Source organism: Strongylocentrotus purpuratus, unplaced genomic scaffold, assembly GCF_000002235.5.
Source record: "Strongylocentrotus purpuratus isolate Spur 01 unplaced genomic scaffold, Spur_5.0 spur5_scaffold_7, whole genome shotgun sequence".
Taxonomy (NCBI): domain Eukaryota; kingdom Metazoa; phylum Echinodermata; class Echinoidea; order Camarodonta; family Strongylocentrotidae; genus Strongylocentrotus; species Strongylocentrotus purpuratus.
This window is the reverse complement of record NW_022145613.1, coordinates 21,090,178-21,106,366: the sequence shown is the minus strand read 5'-3', so window position 1 is coordinate 21,106,366 and position 16,189 is coordinate 21,090,178. Positions and strand designations below refer to the sequence as shown.

The following is a 16,189-nucleotide window of genomic DNA, read 5'->3' as shown; positions in this document are numbered from 1 at the left end:
AAGCGCGGTATAAGTAATAATAATAATAATAATAATAATAATAATTGTCATATCATGAGTGTAGATAATGTGAAAGTGTATTGATGTATATCATGGTTGGTCAACCTGGTATGAACTTGAGACTTGGCTGTAGAATCACTGATTTGAGCTGTTTATATCCAGTCATATCTAATAGAATCTTCATAATACCATGGACATTACCACATGATAGTTACATGTACATGCAGATCTTTGATCACATTGGAAACAAATGCACATTTACCTTTGAAGCAATAATCATATCTACCTTTGGGAAAGGTTTTAAAGGTCGTCTGTACTAGTTTGGCTAGCAGGGATTAGACCACCCAGGGTAGTCACTGACAGGTGGCTACCTCATCAACTTGGCTCTCAAATACTAAAGAGGATAATGGGGGACCAATGGTCACCGATTAAGCATTGATTTCTATATAGAGGGAGCAAGTAGCTACAAGTAGTACAGTGGGCCTTTAATAGAAATCATTTTGTCAGAATGGTGTAAATAGACGAATATGATGCAACCACACTATCAGACTGCGATTTATCACATAGTTTCAATCAAAACTAATTCTTGCTCTATAATCCTATTTCTACACAGATCTTCAAGTTCAAAGTGTATCTCTTTCTATGTTATCTTCTTGGCCTGATTTACAAGTTTACTTTACATAGTGAGGTCCAACAACTTACAAGAAGTGGTATATATCAAACTACACAATTAAACCCATTGACACTTTCAGTTACTAATTTGTAGAACCAAACTATTACAGTGCAATCGAGATGAAATGATTTCATTTTTGTGAGAAAGTCCATCCATCTTATAGTCTCTTATTACCAAATGCTTTACATCGGTCCTGCACCTAAAGGTATTACAAAGTTTTGGTATGGGGTCATGAATTTGGTTCAAATGAACATATTGGAAGCATATGCATTCCTACAATATTCATTGATTGTTGTCGCGGTTGAAATCGAGTCTAAAGTGATGAAATTGTAAATAATAAACTCTTTATGTTGTATAGCTCCCTCTCAAGGTCAAGATATTAATTTAGCTATGAAACAATGTTTTTTGACTAAAATTGACCGATTAGCTATTCCCGTTTGGAAATTTTATATCACAACTACATATTCTGAGATTTTCATGTTCGCAGCTACAATTGTACGGCCATAAGCGCCATTTGAAATTTATCAAAATTTACCGGGAGCACCGGTAAATTTTTGTATTCAATTTTTCTCGAAAACAGAAGTGTTTTAGGGGCTAATGTTTTTAGTGCTTATAATACATCCACAGGGGCATTCAAATATATCAAAGTTGTAAAGATTCACTATCCACCCCAATTTTCAAAATTTCCCAAAACTTTGTATTACCTTTGAGACCATCGTCAATGGTAGTACCAGGATATTTGAACTGAGAAAGTGTTTATGTAAAAGTAGATCAATTTATAATACGCAGGAACTAATAAACCAGAACATCAATTTTTGTTGTGTATGGACCCAATTATGCTCATGAAGTTTGATTGTATACCAAATTGAGGTGTAGTTGTAGGTAACAATATGCTGCACAGTCTCATTTATTTAATAAGATGTTACAAGTAATGAGTTTGGACTTGATATATGGAATACTTTTGATGAAGATGCCCCAAATGATAATACAATGAAGGTAATGAAAGTAGAAACTTTATTCGTGACTGCTACATTGACAATCATGTTCAGATATAATAGGCACTATGTCCAATTGATGGATCTGTTGTCTTCAAGAAGCTCTTTTTTTCTTTCTTTTGTTGGCCATTTTCAAAATCTGATGGCAAATTTTGCTGAGCCAACCATCAATATCAATTTTGTTGCTGAATGCAGCGTTTGTGAAAGTGATGACTGTGATAATGTTGATTATAGTTGGCTTGTCTTTTATGCCTTGTGTTGCATCACAGTTCAAGGATAATATATTGCTACAGCATCTCCTGGGTCCATGTTCCAGTCAAGCTGCTTTGTTGATATTAAATGCATTCTGTACTTCTTTAGGAAAAGAAATAAAACAAAATTATTTTGAAAGACCAATAAAAGAACTATTTTTCTGTCATTCAGCGAGTGAAGATACGTGTGCTCTTATTTCTTGTAGAATCTATCAAATGTTTTATGATTTTTGAGATGGTATTAATTTTTATATTTATTTCATAACAAAAAAAAAAAAAATATTTGAATTTGACTAGTTGAATAAAATAGAGTTTGGCTCAATCCCAGCATTAGAGTTCTTTGCACCTATATATTACATGCACCTTTACTACACATATCTTGTATATTTCAATCAAGCAACAATTTGGCAACAAGACCTAGGTTCAGTCTCAATTGTATTTTATTTTTGATTTAAAAAAATTACCTGCCTCTGCTTCTTTTTATCCACTCTCTATTCGTCTCTTTGCAACTTTCCTTAATCATTTTCATTTCTTTTTCCTCGTACCTTCTCACACTCTTGCCCCATTTTCACTCTTTCCTCTCTCTTCCTCAGAACACAAATCTTCCTGTCAATGCACTGCCTATAAACAACTTTGTTTTCTTCAACACATGCACAGTACAAAACCATTCACAGGCAATTACGGATAACATGACATAAATATACACATTTATTGTTCATAAAATATTCATACAGAAGAAAACAACTGTTAGAAAACAACAATCCTTTTTGTCTTACTTTATATTTGGTGGGTTATCCACTTAAATTTTGTAGAGTAGGTACTTTCTTAGTTACGAGCTGCAGAGCACACAATCTGTTTCATTGTAGAATAAAATATGTGCTACCAATTTTACATTGGGGGATATTACAATATAAATTGTAAAATCTCACAAAATGTAAGGTCTTGTTAGAGTCAACAAGAAGTTAGAAAATAGTCACATTTTTGTTTACTAAAAGGAGAATATTGCTACCAGAACGTTTTCAAATTGAATGGAGTAATTTCGTGTTCATGGAATTACCATTTGCAATATGAAGCAGACAGAATTAAATGCCCAGCTTTCAACACTTAGTTTAGATACGGTATATGCTGTTGAGTAGAAGTAATATCAGTTGAGAAAACTAAAATCCATGCACACATATGACTTGATAATTCTGCAAGAAATAAAAGATTGTGTTTTACAACTGTTTGGTTAATCTGTTTCCTAGACAGACAAATACAGCCGATCTGATCTAATGTTCAATACATAATGAGGTTTCATAAATATATCTATACAACACTATTAACAAAGAAGAGAAATTTGTATGATTTCAGAAGTAAAGGACATGTAAGGAATACAGATATAGGAGCAGGTGGTTGCCTTATTCAAGTCCTTGATAGTTATGAGTTGCAGAAAAATGAACCATAAATACATTTTTCATTTAATTACCATATATCTACCCTGTAACAAAAACAAAACAGTAATGCTATATTTCAAGTACATATTCAATCTTTAGAAGCTAAATTAATTCATTCATACAGTCTGTAAATTGTCATTAAATTGGAACTAAAAATCAGTGTATAGTATAATATCAGACCTATAATGGTGGAAGTGACAAGAGTACGAGTACAAAATCAATTAAAAGTCGACTTCATTAAAGGTACGACTACACTGCAGGCCCAAAAAATGAAAAGGTTAAATTCCTATGGCATTTGAAGGATAATACTAATTTAGAACTTCCCTCATAACGAAAGTGCTTGAAAATGTCTTTTAATGGGAAAATAAAGAGCATTAGTTGTCAAATCAACTTAAGTGATTGCAATCATTTAAGTAATAATCTGATTTTCAGGCCCTTGTACCAAATGGTCGTACGTTTTGTGCTGCGCAAAGCTCATTTTACTGTACCGGTATGTTATTACCTAAGAAGTTTAAATTTCACAGATAGGACATACGTGACATATTCCTAATTCCTGCAAAGTTCTACAGAATTTGACGATGGCTGCAAATGGGACCTAGTACCTTCAACGTAGACATTCAAAGGAAATCACAAATATGGCCAATAATGTATTACTTTCAACCAGGTAGCTTACACGTGACAATTGTATAAGTTTTAGGTCAACAGCGTATCGGACAATACTAAATTAACAAATAAAATCACCCCTCAAGATGAGATGATGATAGAGGTATTGAAAATGTGTGCACTGTTATGGGACATTGTTTGCTTATGCAAATTCGGACCCGTGCATGACATCACAAATGTCAGCAGTGTTTGGAGAGCTCTTCAATTGTGAAAGTGGGGAGGTATTCTATCATTTTAAAATTGATAATAATCGTTACCTTAAATGTTTCCATGCAGGAAATTTGATAAACTTGTTCAATATAACCGCCCCTTATCATTATGCAATTATACAAAATAAATAAATATTTGAAATCAAATGAATGTCTACTTTAAAATACAACTTGTCTCATTCGCTACGGTAGTATCTCTCTGGTTTCCAAATTCTGATCATTCTTCCACATCACATGATCACTACTTGCAGAAGACAACAAAAATTAAATGCACTCCTCTAACATTCAGCCATGTTAGGGGCATTAAATCTGAATCCAATGTAATGACTTCAAAACTAACATACTGGCCAAAATACTCAGAAATATTATTTAGTACCATGCAACAAACTATAAATAACTAGATAATTTCAACCTGAATTATGAATTGCTTCCTCCTTTCTGTAGACTTTCCCAAATTGTAGCCGATGAATTCTGACCCTCTCTGTGATTTCAGCTGATGTTTGCAAAAAATAAATGATACAAATATAAACCATTATCATTCTAACAAGGCTTTTCAAGCAATCAAGAGAATTTAAAGTTTATATACTCCTAGATTGTAAGCTTATTGTTTTATGAGAGTACAATTTTTGTGATCCTCTCAATGTTATCTGATGAGAGGGCAGCATTGATATTGTTACACAATATTGTGCAACACAAATGAAATCTGTAGTTCTTTCATCACCAACAACAGTATCAGGAGCTCTGGGAGTCTAAGAGCAGATAAATATGTAAAGATTGAATCATATTAAGAAAGCATGTAGCCCAAAAGCTAGCTGGAGACTCTACTAAAGTGATATCCTTGCATAATGAACGTTTAATTACCACCACAGCCATCATCACAAGCATCCTCAATAACACCATTGTCATTGTCAAAGTCGTCATCCTCATAACTATTATAATCATCATAATCATCATCATCAAATACACAAGTCTAATAACCACCACATTTATTTGGCAGCATTCCCAATTTGGCATGCTTGCATTCATTTTGGCATGCTGTTGCAGTGCTCTTACCTTAATTTGTTTCATAATACTGAATATTTGCATGTAATATTTTTAAATAAATAAAATAATTAAGACCAAACAAAAATCAATGGGACAGATAATCAAAGCTAGCAATAGAAGAAGTGAGACAAGTCAGTTTGCCAAAACAATAGTAAAGTAAAGGAGTGGAATAATTCTAAATCTCACCAGTTGGGCATCTCTAGAGTCTTACCAAACAGAGCTTCATCTCTCAAAGATTTTCTTCTTGGCATTAGCATTACTCTAGCATGAGCATCAAGGTAATGATCGGAGGGCAATGTGTCTTTAAAAAATAGCTCTTTCTATGAGAGAAGTAATTTCAGAGACCAAAAAAAATCATGCTATATATCATCCCCAAACAACTGGAAATCTTCAATTATTTCCTCATAACCATCCATACGTCCAACAATGATCTTTTGACACAAGTGTTTGACCCACATTCTAGCTCTCCTTTGGAAGCATAGATGCTTTAGGTTTGTCATGTTCTACTTCAAAGTTCATACCAAGATGAGGATGTAGAGAAAACCTATCTGATGCAACATCAAAGGGAATTAGAAGCTTGAATAACACAAGTGTATCCGTGGCAGACATCTGAATGAAGCTATGTCAGGCAAGTCCAGCCATGATATGTGATTAGCAACCATGCTCTGCACATGTCATCATGGTATATCGTTTCATTTTATGTTCGGAAATGAAAATATATGTAAAGTTAAATATGAAAAAAGAAAAAGATAAAGTCTCTGTTTGGGCCTAGCGTCACCTGCTGATACTATGCATGTCTCTATTCCCTCGATAGTGAATATCAGCAAAGTAAGGGTGATCCAGGACCTGACTCAATGTGGCCCGCTTGAAGGGATCAAACTCTAACATCTCCTCAATGGTATCAAAGAGAAGGCGGTGCTCATCAGCATTGCTGTCAAGGTAGTAGCGAAACGGGTGGCAGTTCTCACAGACATAGCGACCAGATGAGTTGTCCTGATTCCAGTCCACACGGTCATGGTAGAAGTACTTGCTCTTTCTACAGTGGATGATAATAGTGTAAAAGGAGGCCTGATTATAATCCTTCCCGTGTTTGCAGTAAATCACATTGTGAAACCAGTTCTCAAGAAACAATTCCAACATATTTGTAAATCTTTATTACAAGGGAAACTACCACACACACATTTATTACAACTGGGTTGTGAGGGACGACTGTACATAAATTGAATGTCTTGTCTACAGGAAAACAATTATCAGGCAAGATCCCAGTCACTCATTCTCATTCATTTCTCAAATGAACCAAACATTATAATATGGCGCTACCCCAAATCATGCCTGACTTATCTGATGCACTTTATAACAAGCCACAATTATTAAAACAATTTCCAGTCTTTTTTATGAAGCCAGAAAAAATAGATCTTGCGTTTCAGAGGTTTGTTTCCCCGTAAGTGGTAACATTTGTTTTTGACCTACCTTGTTCTCTTGATCATCCATGAAGGAAAGTTACCCAGTATTCGCTCGGCCATGGCAAGATGTTCCCTGTTATCATGAGTCTAGTGAAATGATGTACAACATGAAAAGAATATCATTAACGGTAGAATTCACAATCTAAGTATGGTTTGATGTCAAAAGATTTTCACTACACAAAGAAATCAGTATACTTATTGCCATGAGACAAGTGAAATAATGTAAAACATCAAAACAATTCCATTTATATTAGTCTTCACAATGGCAGTAAAATGATTTCAATTAACAGTAGTTTTACCAATGTCCGTAGGTAAGACATAGGCATTCTGCATTTATCTTGATTATTTTACTTACCTCCATACTTTCAAACTTTCAATTATATATATATATATATATATATATATGCATTTCTATGTGTGTGTATTTAAGTTGTCACTCTTTATGTAAATCAATTATATGTTATACTATTATTATTATTTGAATGTTTTATATTTGATTTATCAATAAATGCAGAAACATCTGCTAAATTATTTTGAATTTTTTAAAGTTAGGCCACAGATTATCTGTAAAGAACTTGATGTTTTGACTAACTTAATTTCAACCTCAAAATGTTAACCTTTTCAAGATCAAGACTGTTTAGATATTTACCTGAAACAGTGTAAATCCAGTATACAGCTCAAATATGATGCACCCAATACTCCATACATCGCATGGCTGACTCCAACCAAGCTCTGTACCAAATAAAAAGAGAGAAATAGTGTCACCTTGTAGTCAAATCTTTACTTGATGTGGCTTGACACAAAGAAGGATTTACATATAAACCATCACTTAAACCAAATATAAACAAGAAGCAAACAAGCAACAGTAAAATACCAAATTTACATGACCAATTTTGTCCTGGTCAGTATGCTTTAAATGAGCTATTTGAGTGAATGTTACTTTCACTAAGCTCTCATTGACATGTTTAGATTCTGGCGGGTCCAAACCATCCTATCTATTGTATGACAAACGATACAGAAATACTTAGTTTCATTTTCACTCAAAGTGATATTTTTTATCTGAACTAAAGATAAGCTTTATAGCAACAAGAATAGCATCTTAACGAGAGGATATACTTGTAAAATAGACAATGGTTAATTTTGCTGTCATAGCTTGAGCTAGGAGATCTGTACAAGGTTACCAACCTAGGATGACCTCCAGTGCCCTGTAATGCCTCGTTGAAACAATAGTGCTGTGATGTTCATGGTCAAACGTTGCTGACCCAAAGTCAATCAGCCTGATGTCACAATTCACTACTTGCCTCACGTCTCGCTTCTGAAAGAATAATCAGAATGTATTGATTTCATTATTTTGTGTTTCTGCAAATGCTCAAACAGTATAATGATTCATTTCCAAGACTAGATTCATGTTTAGAGATGCCAACCTCTTGACACCAAAAAACAATATCCTAAAAAATAAGATTTTGGAGAGAAAAAACAGATTTTCACGAAAACTCAACACTACCAATGGTAAGTATAATCAAGTAAAATGTTTGCTCTGTCATTAAAATTTAAAGAAAAAATTGTAAAGCAAAGTTTTTGTTGGGGTTGCAGGGATTTACTTGTACATGTTTCTATGCGATTCTATGCGATTTTTATGGGTTTTTAAGAGATGATATCATATTTAACTCTTATTATCGTACTGGTTGGCATCTCTGTATGTTAAATATTAAATAAGGTTTGTGTCAACGGGTCACTGTCAGTCTGCTCTACAAAGATTGCTCCTAAATGTTTTCAGTGGCATATTACGTTTTTTTACGAAGTACCTTTCAATTTGGGTTCCATAATTGTATTATGTTTGTGTCATAAACCATAAATTTCTGAATTTTAAAGAATTCCATAGACTATAATCACAGTTGAGATTTTTTAGTAACATAATTATGAGCACACAAAATTCTATTAAAAAAAAAAAAAAAAAAAAAAAATTGGTCAAACTTTCACTTATTTATTTCTCTTGTTTTTCTGCTTTAATATGAACTTTTTATCAGGGTGGACTTCTCCTTCAAATCTTTTCTTCACAACAGCTCGATAGGCACTACCTAAATCCCCCCTTCCCCTAGTACAGATATCGAACAAAAAAGTTAATAAACTATCTTACCTTGACTGGATCATATTTGATGGAGGAGCGAGAATCCACAAAGAGGATGTTCTCTGGTTTGAGATCTGTGTGAGTTATCTTCATATCATGCAGAACTAAACAACAAAGAAAAATGATAGAAAATGGATGCTACTTATAATTTTGATTATATAGATTAGTTTACTTTCAACTAAACTTTGCATAAATCATACCGCAGGTAACTTCAAGGGCAATCGAACCTTTTCAATGCTTTTGTTTGTTTAAAAACGGAAAAATTAGACAACAAAATGGTGGAGGTTTTAATTAAATCGGACCCAATAAAAGAGAAGTTTTGAGCTTTTTAAACATGAGATCACTGAATCTATCCCCACACATATAGTGAGTACAGCTTTTCAAAATACCTCACATTCTTTGTCCAATTTCATTCAACAGTCTGCTTCTCTGATTTATCTTTCTTTTAGAGTAGTTTATTCTGATTTATTCTTAAGGTTGGATTTCTCTTTGATGCTGAACACTTAGGCAATTGCATATCAAAATAATTGTACTCAAATAATAAATGTACTCAACATCTTCGACCTAACATACATGTAATGATTTTTTAAAGAAATACAATTGGTGGTTTTCTGAAAACAATGTACAACAAATTATTGGTTAATGCCTATGTAAAGCTGGCTGCATTTGTGTTAAGTTGAAAGAGACATCCGCCCAAGCACTAATGGTAAAGTGTAAGTACAGCAGAATTCAGCTTGTTAATGCATGATGACAATTAAAATTGTTTTTCCCCAACATGAAATATAACATCGTTCTCAGAATACAGCCCCAGGTTGATTGATGTACTTACATTTGACAGCTGAGCATAGTTGGTGGGACATGCGCTTAATTTGATCTAAAGGATAAGGCTGGTAGTTGTTGTCTTTCTGTAAGGTACAAACAATAAAAAAGGATTACAAAAGCTTGTTTAATATTGACTTTTGATTGCAAAAAAATTACTCCTTTCATTACTATTCATTTAAGATTTTTTTTTAAATCACATTAATTTGTCTTTTTACATGATCCTGAAACTGAGGGAAAGCAAACTTGATCATGTGGCAGATAAGCAATATTGATAGTGTGAGGTTTTGGAATCATCAAAATGTGACATGTGACATGAAACTATGGTCCACAGCCTCTAGCCGTTACGTGTCATATTTCATATTTGAGGGCATTTGAAGAGTCATCGTATTCAGGCGACATTCTTTTCTATGATTCTCTTCCATACGAATATAACAAGAATGAAAAAGCTCATCAATAATTGTTCACCTTTCCCATAACTCCGCTTTCTCTTTATAAGGAGATCCCATATGTAAGATAGCCGTACGCTATGCACAATAATAGTGGATTTGAGTAGTGCGCTCATGTCTGTCAGACTTTGCACCCCTGGTGCTCCATGATTACTACCCAGGCTTTAAAATGGCTGCCACTATGGCTATCAAGTCATGAACATTACAACTACTTGTAACATCCCCCCATCATGTTAGCTAGCACATTCATACATTTACAATGAATACACCTGTTTGTAGTGAGCTTTGAAACAAATGACCCCCAAATATCTACAGATATTTTATAAATGGAGACATCCCACTTTTAGCATGTTAGAATAATCACTGCCAAAGTAGTGGAGGTGCTTCATTAATACCTTTTGTAAGCCCTCTTGAGAAGAATACTGCCACCTGTGTATCAGAGAATCTGCCATCCATGAATAAATAAATTAATCTTTCATGAGCAGAATCCAGTATACATCTTGATGCGTTATACAATTTTGGTACAAATTAACTTTATCTGCCCATGTGCAGATTGCATCTTTGAACTGGCTTATTCTTTTACTCCATCTTGAGAACCTTGCTGGAATGTCAAACCTATATGTACTGTATCTTTTTTTTTCAGTATACCTACCAGGAAGTCAAATATGCTGAGACCAAGAATCTCAAAGGATATGCAGACATGTCCATGATAATCAAACCAGTCATACATCTTCACACACAAGCTGCAAAGAGAATGCAAATAACAACATTTATAACAGCAGATCTATGCCTGTCATATATCTTCACACGCAAGTTGCAAATTAATATTTGTATTGACGGATATCTATGCCTGTCAAATCTTATAATTTGAAATATCTATATTGCAGTTCATTTTATGCTACAATCATATTTAATATTGTATACAGTGTGAGTCAAAAAAAAGTGTACACCTAGAAAATTGTTAATTTGAAGAAAAAAAAATCATCTATGAACAGTAAATTATTATACATCTTATGAAAGAGTGTTTTATCCCAAATCACTTGGTATCATGTTTGTGTGGTATGTGTTCACGCTTGGATGAACAGGAGGCATTGTTTGCGAGAGTGCAAAAACCGACTTGCGCCAAAGTTGTTTATGTGATGTTTGAATAAAACAATCGGGATTTGGGTATTAATTCGGTCTTTTCAGATCCAAATAATATCCTTAACAAAATTGATTATGCCACACATATCAAATATCAAAAATCAAATATCAACGAATATTTTGTGCGCGTGTGTGTGGCTTTGCTTCTGCAAAAGGCATACATAATGCATTTCATTTGATACATTCAATTCATTCTCTCACTGCGCTAATCCCAACATCATACATACTGTAGCCATCACTTTGGCGCAAGTCGATTTTTGCACTCTCGCAAACAATGCCTCCTGTTCATCCTAACGTGAACACATACCAAATGATTTGGGATAAAACACTCTTTCATAAGATGTATAATAGTTTACTGTTCATAGATGATTGTTAAAATAATTAGCAATTTTCTAGGTGCAAACTTTTTTTTGACTCACACTGTATATCTCACATGTTATTAATCTAGCACACGATTGTTAAGTGTTACAGGGTATAATGAAATCAAATAGTGCAATGTTTACTAAGTCTGGCAGAATAACACAAAGGCATATTGACCCCCCCCCCCCCCCCCCCTCCATCCCAGTCAAAAATTGGCTCTCAAAAAGCCCAGTCAGAATAGTGTTAAACCTATATAAACACACAAACAATAGAATAGACTGAAGTTCTCAGTTTATAGGATTACAAGATAGCATACAGCTGAAATTCATTAAATGTGACCTACATGTACAAATGTCTGCAAGCTTGCAATCGTAAACCATCTCCATATATTCTTTGGCAAAACTAATTAATAAAAACACACTCTTAGTTTTTCACATAGTTATTTTGACAGTTTATATAAAACAAAGACGTTATTTGAAGGAAGTATACCTTTTTCCAACTCCCTCCTTCTCGTTGATTTTCTCCAACACATTAATTTCCAGTTTAGCAGCTTCCCTGTACTTCTCAATGTTCTTGATGATTTTTAGTGCTATTTTAGCACCCCTATACAGAAAAAAATTCAAGTTACAAAAATGCAAGTCGCCATCGTTTCTTACACATACTCTGGTATACGTATAGTATACTTGATATGAATAGGGGGATTCTATCAAGACCTCCCTACACAGTAGAAAGAAGAATGCAGATCTGCTCCAATCTGAATGACCGATACAAATCTCACATGAGATCAATCAAGATAGTGGGGACATGTGGTTAGGAGAGAGGAAAGCCATTGACTGCAGAACGCAATCAATTTCCCAGCTGTTCGTTCAAAATCAATTCAAGATGGTAATCAGTCCATCGTTCTAGTAACGCTATTCTTGCATACATAATGAGCCCCATCATCATCCCCATGACCTTTGACCTTATGACCCCAAAATCTAATCGGTTCATTGAATCAGCAAGATAAATACATGTCTTGAATTTGACGATAAACCATCCATAGGTCATTTTTTTTTTTTTTTTAAATATTTTTCCCCCCTTCCACAGGGTTCTTTATTTTCAAAACAAATTCCATCATATACAGTATATCCATATATCATATACAAATAATTAAAGAAATAATTTCCATACATAATGGCTTGACACAGATAATAATCATAATCATCACGGCCGAAAACTTTTGTGGCAGATAAAAACCAACCGGTTATTGAGATAACGTGATAACGAGAACTGGACGTACTGACAACCCAAAAACATAATACCTCCGGCTACATCGTTGCGGAGGCATAAAAATAACTTCATACAAGATAGTCTGATATTAACCAAGGTATGCATGTAGTTTAAAAGGTATTTGACTGCCATACATGTAAACGATCAAATTTAAGCATGTTTATAGGAAGATTTAGATCTACATGTAGCAGGTATTTTCTGTTGGGCGGGTAGCCGAATGCTTCCATTGAACTTACCCAGACATGTTATCCCTGCACTGGACAACCTTTCCAAAAGTACCCTCCCCTAAGGTGGAGGTAATTGCATCTAGAGGAGAGAAAACATGGCAAGTATTAGAAAAAAAGGTCTATAAAAAGACAGATCCCTGCTGTAGAAGAAATCATTCATTTCAACATATCAATGGCAAGGAAAAAATGTAAATGCCATGTCTTTACAAAAGGTTGTGTCCTAAAGGTGGCAGATGTGTCTCACACACATGACACTAGGTACTCAACGTATCTAATTTCCTAAATCAAACGAAATGGGCAATTAGTGTATAAATATTAAGCAAAAGCTGCCTTCATTACATTGAAAGCAATTCCTTAGTCATTAAACATCCAAAGAATATAAATGGCAAACAAATAAAAGTTGAAGGTCTACAGAAATTGTTTTTCATGCACTAGAAAATATTATTCAAGTAATAAGCAAAGAAGTAAGACTCTTTGCAATGAAAAACATATGATCTATGTCTAAAGAAATTTTTGATCAAGGTACATTTTTCATTCCAGTCAAACTCACTTGACTTGAAGGAAAGAGAGGGGTAGGCTCTGTGTATTTTCTTGTGTTCATCTTGGGAATGTGTTGTGGTATGTTGTGAATGGAAGAGATGGAAATGTTAAGGGAAAGTTGTGACTTTTCTTAAAAGGAGCGCTACAAAATTACGGAGCTGCATGTGTACATCTTGCTTGCAAGCAGTCGCCTGGTCGATAGATCAAATGACCCTCATCGTCATCTATAACGCTTGCTCTGTGCCCCTCCTCCCTATGCCGACTCTACACCAGTCAACAACAGCAGAAGCCACACCCGAAAACCGTGCCGACAACATCATCGCCCAAAGGTCATTTGACAAGATCAATGGTTAGCAGCAGTAAGACATCCATCATCAGTTGAGTTGGAGTGAGTAGAAGATGGGTTGGTAGGTAGGTTGGTGGATTGGGTGGAAGAGATTGAGTGGTTCCATTTGGCGTTGGGGGCAGATATGAGGTTGACACAGCAGGTGGGCAAGTGATTGGAGGTTGTTGGGTGAGCAACATCGTTTTGGCCCACAAATGGTTTCATGAGGATACATACAGAAGATAAGATAGGGATGCAAATGGCATACATAACTAGAATCAGTGTGCTTTTATCACCATCACTCTCTCCTGTGCTCTCTTTCGCTCTTCCTCTCTGTGATTAAAATGCCTCTTCCATAAATGTCCATCAAGGCCATAATCCAGAGTAAGACCCCATAAGGAGTCTGTTCATTTTCTCTTCTTTCACTCTTTTTCTCATCATCTTTCCCCAACATTTAAAAACACCATAAAATATTTGTAATATTGACTTTGCACCTCATAAAAATAGAAGAAATAAAAAGGGAAACTTCTCAGAGTAGCACACAAGTTCAAATAAAGACCTAGTAATTGCCCTTGGACACTTTCTTGTAACCAAAAATGACAGAAGTGAGAAAATACAAAATACAAAAGAAACTTAGCTCTATTACAAGCAATGAAGCCAACAGTAATTTTTCCTTTCCAGTATATGAACTTACCATCTTTTTGTACACTACTCAATTAAAAAAAAAAAACAGTGAAAATTAAATGACAAGGAAGCTTGTTTTTTGGGACCATTTACAAAAATTGAACTCTTTCCAAAGCATCTCAAGATATCTATCCACAAAATCCTCTTGAAAAAGAGAAAAAAGATAGAGCCCATCTCTTAATGGCCCATGTTGAAAGTGCAATCTGCTAAGCTTGAGATGAGACATCATACCAGGGTACATGTAGCGCAAGAAGTCAAAGAACCTTGCCACTTTTTTTTTTTTACAGTGGTCTCATTGAAAAACTGAGATGCAATTCTATGCACTTTTATTGTGTTTCATCCTTCCCTTTTGACCATTGAAAAGAAGCATACGCAATGGGTCATGCTCTGCAAAGGAGCAAACCAAATTGCACCTGCAAAGATAATCTATGCAGAGATCAGTCAGTGAAGCGGGTCCCAATTCAATGTTAAAACTTACCGTTGAATAGCTATCTGAGCGTCTCCGAGGCCTTCGGTATCTCCTACTGTGGCGTTTTCTGTGCGAGCTTTCGTGCCTGAAGTCATCTCTGAAGTGATTATCGTAGTAGTTACCTCGCCCCCTGTCACGGTCGTAGTCTCTGCAGTGCCGGCTTTGGGGTGATGGTGAAGGTTCTCGGTAGTATTCTCGGCTACAAATGAGCAAGATCAAATCTAGCTTAATACATCATGTGATTTTCATATGATCGGTATTCCATACCAGTGACACTATCTCTTCCTTTAAATTATGTTTTATTTTTTACATATTTCTACGATTGAAAAAAAGAGAAATCGAGCTGGGAAGCGTATATTTTTAGACAACAGTTAACTCTGCATAGGTCAAATCTATTGGGGCTGCAAACAAATAATTACACTGATGCAAAATTCAACTTCGGCAGTGCTTTGCAAAGTTTGGTCCCCAAAATTGACTTAACTATGGGAAATTTGACTAATGCAACTTTGAGTTCTGCAGAGTTGATTGCACTTCCACCAGGTACATGTACAGTATGTGTTTAAAAGAGAACATAGGCTATCACCTCTTGCATCTGTGACATCTTAAAATCAGACAAGTACAAATGTTGTTGTTATTATTATTTATTTAAAAAAACACTTTCACCAGCCTGCTTTTCTAAATTGTCTGCTTCCTCACAGTATAAGTTCGTAAAATGGCAGAGTTCTTATTTTATTTAGGTAAGCTTATCTACATTCAACTACATCATGTACCTCCTAGAGCGATATCTGCAAGCCCCGTAATCTTTGGCATAGAAATCCCCGTCATCTCCGTCCCTATCTCTGACATAAGATGGAGTCCTTTGTTTCCTCCTTTGACGATGGCGACTGGAGTACCTACTTGGTGACTGGTACCTTGAACGAGGCATCTGCAAGAGAGAAAAAATATGCATCTCCGTTGTCTTCATTGTGCAAATCGCATGTGGGTCCGATTGTCGAATGAATACAAAAACGCAATCTGAATGCACACATATTCAATGCTGCGCAGT

General features: G+C 35.0%; 1 protein-coding gene across 1 annotated transcript in view; it reads right to left on the bottom strand.

Moving 5' to 3' along the window:
* Positions 1–2,604: 2,604 nt before the first annotated feature.
* Positions 2,605–16,189, bottom strand: part of LOC592598 (dual specificity protein kinase CLK2) — a 33,367-nt gene continuing 19,782 nt past the window's right edge. The window contains exons 2-13 of the mRNA XM_030974717.1: positions 15,915–16,069; positions 15,154–15,343; positions 13,837–13,930; positions 13,136–13,205; positions 12,120–12,233; positions 10,780–10,870; positions 9,689–9,764; positions 8,869–8,963; positions 7,917–8,046; positions 7,381–7,463; positions 6,739–6,818; positions 2,605–6,304 (exon numbers count right to left, since the gene is read on the bottom strand). Of these exons, the coding sequence (XP_030830577.1) occupies positions 6,043–6,304; positions 6,739–6,818; positions 7,381–7,463; positions 7,917–8,046; positions 8,869–8,963; positions 9,689–9,764; positions 10,780–10,870; positions 12,120–12,233; positions 13,136–13,205; positions 13,837–13,930; positions 15,154–15,343; positions 15,915–16,069 (1,440 nt within the window). The 3' untranslated portion in view covers positions 2,605–6,042. The remainder of the gene's footprint in view (positions 6,305–6,738; positions 6,819–7,380; positions 7,464–7,916; positions 8,047–8,868; positions 8,964–9,688; positions 9,765–10,779; positions 10,871–12,119; positions 12,234–13,135; positions 13,206–13,836; positions 13,931–15,153; positions 15,344–15,914; positions 16,070–16,189) is intronic.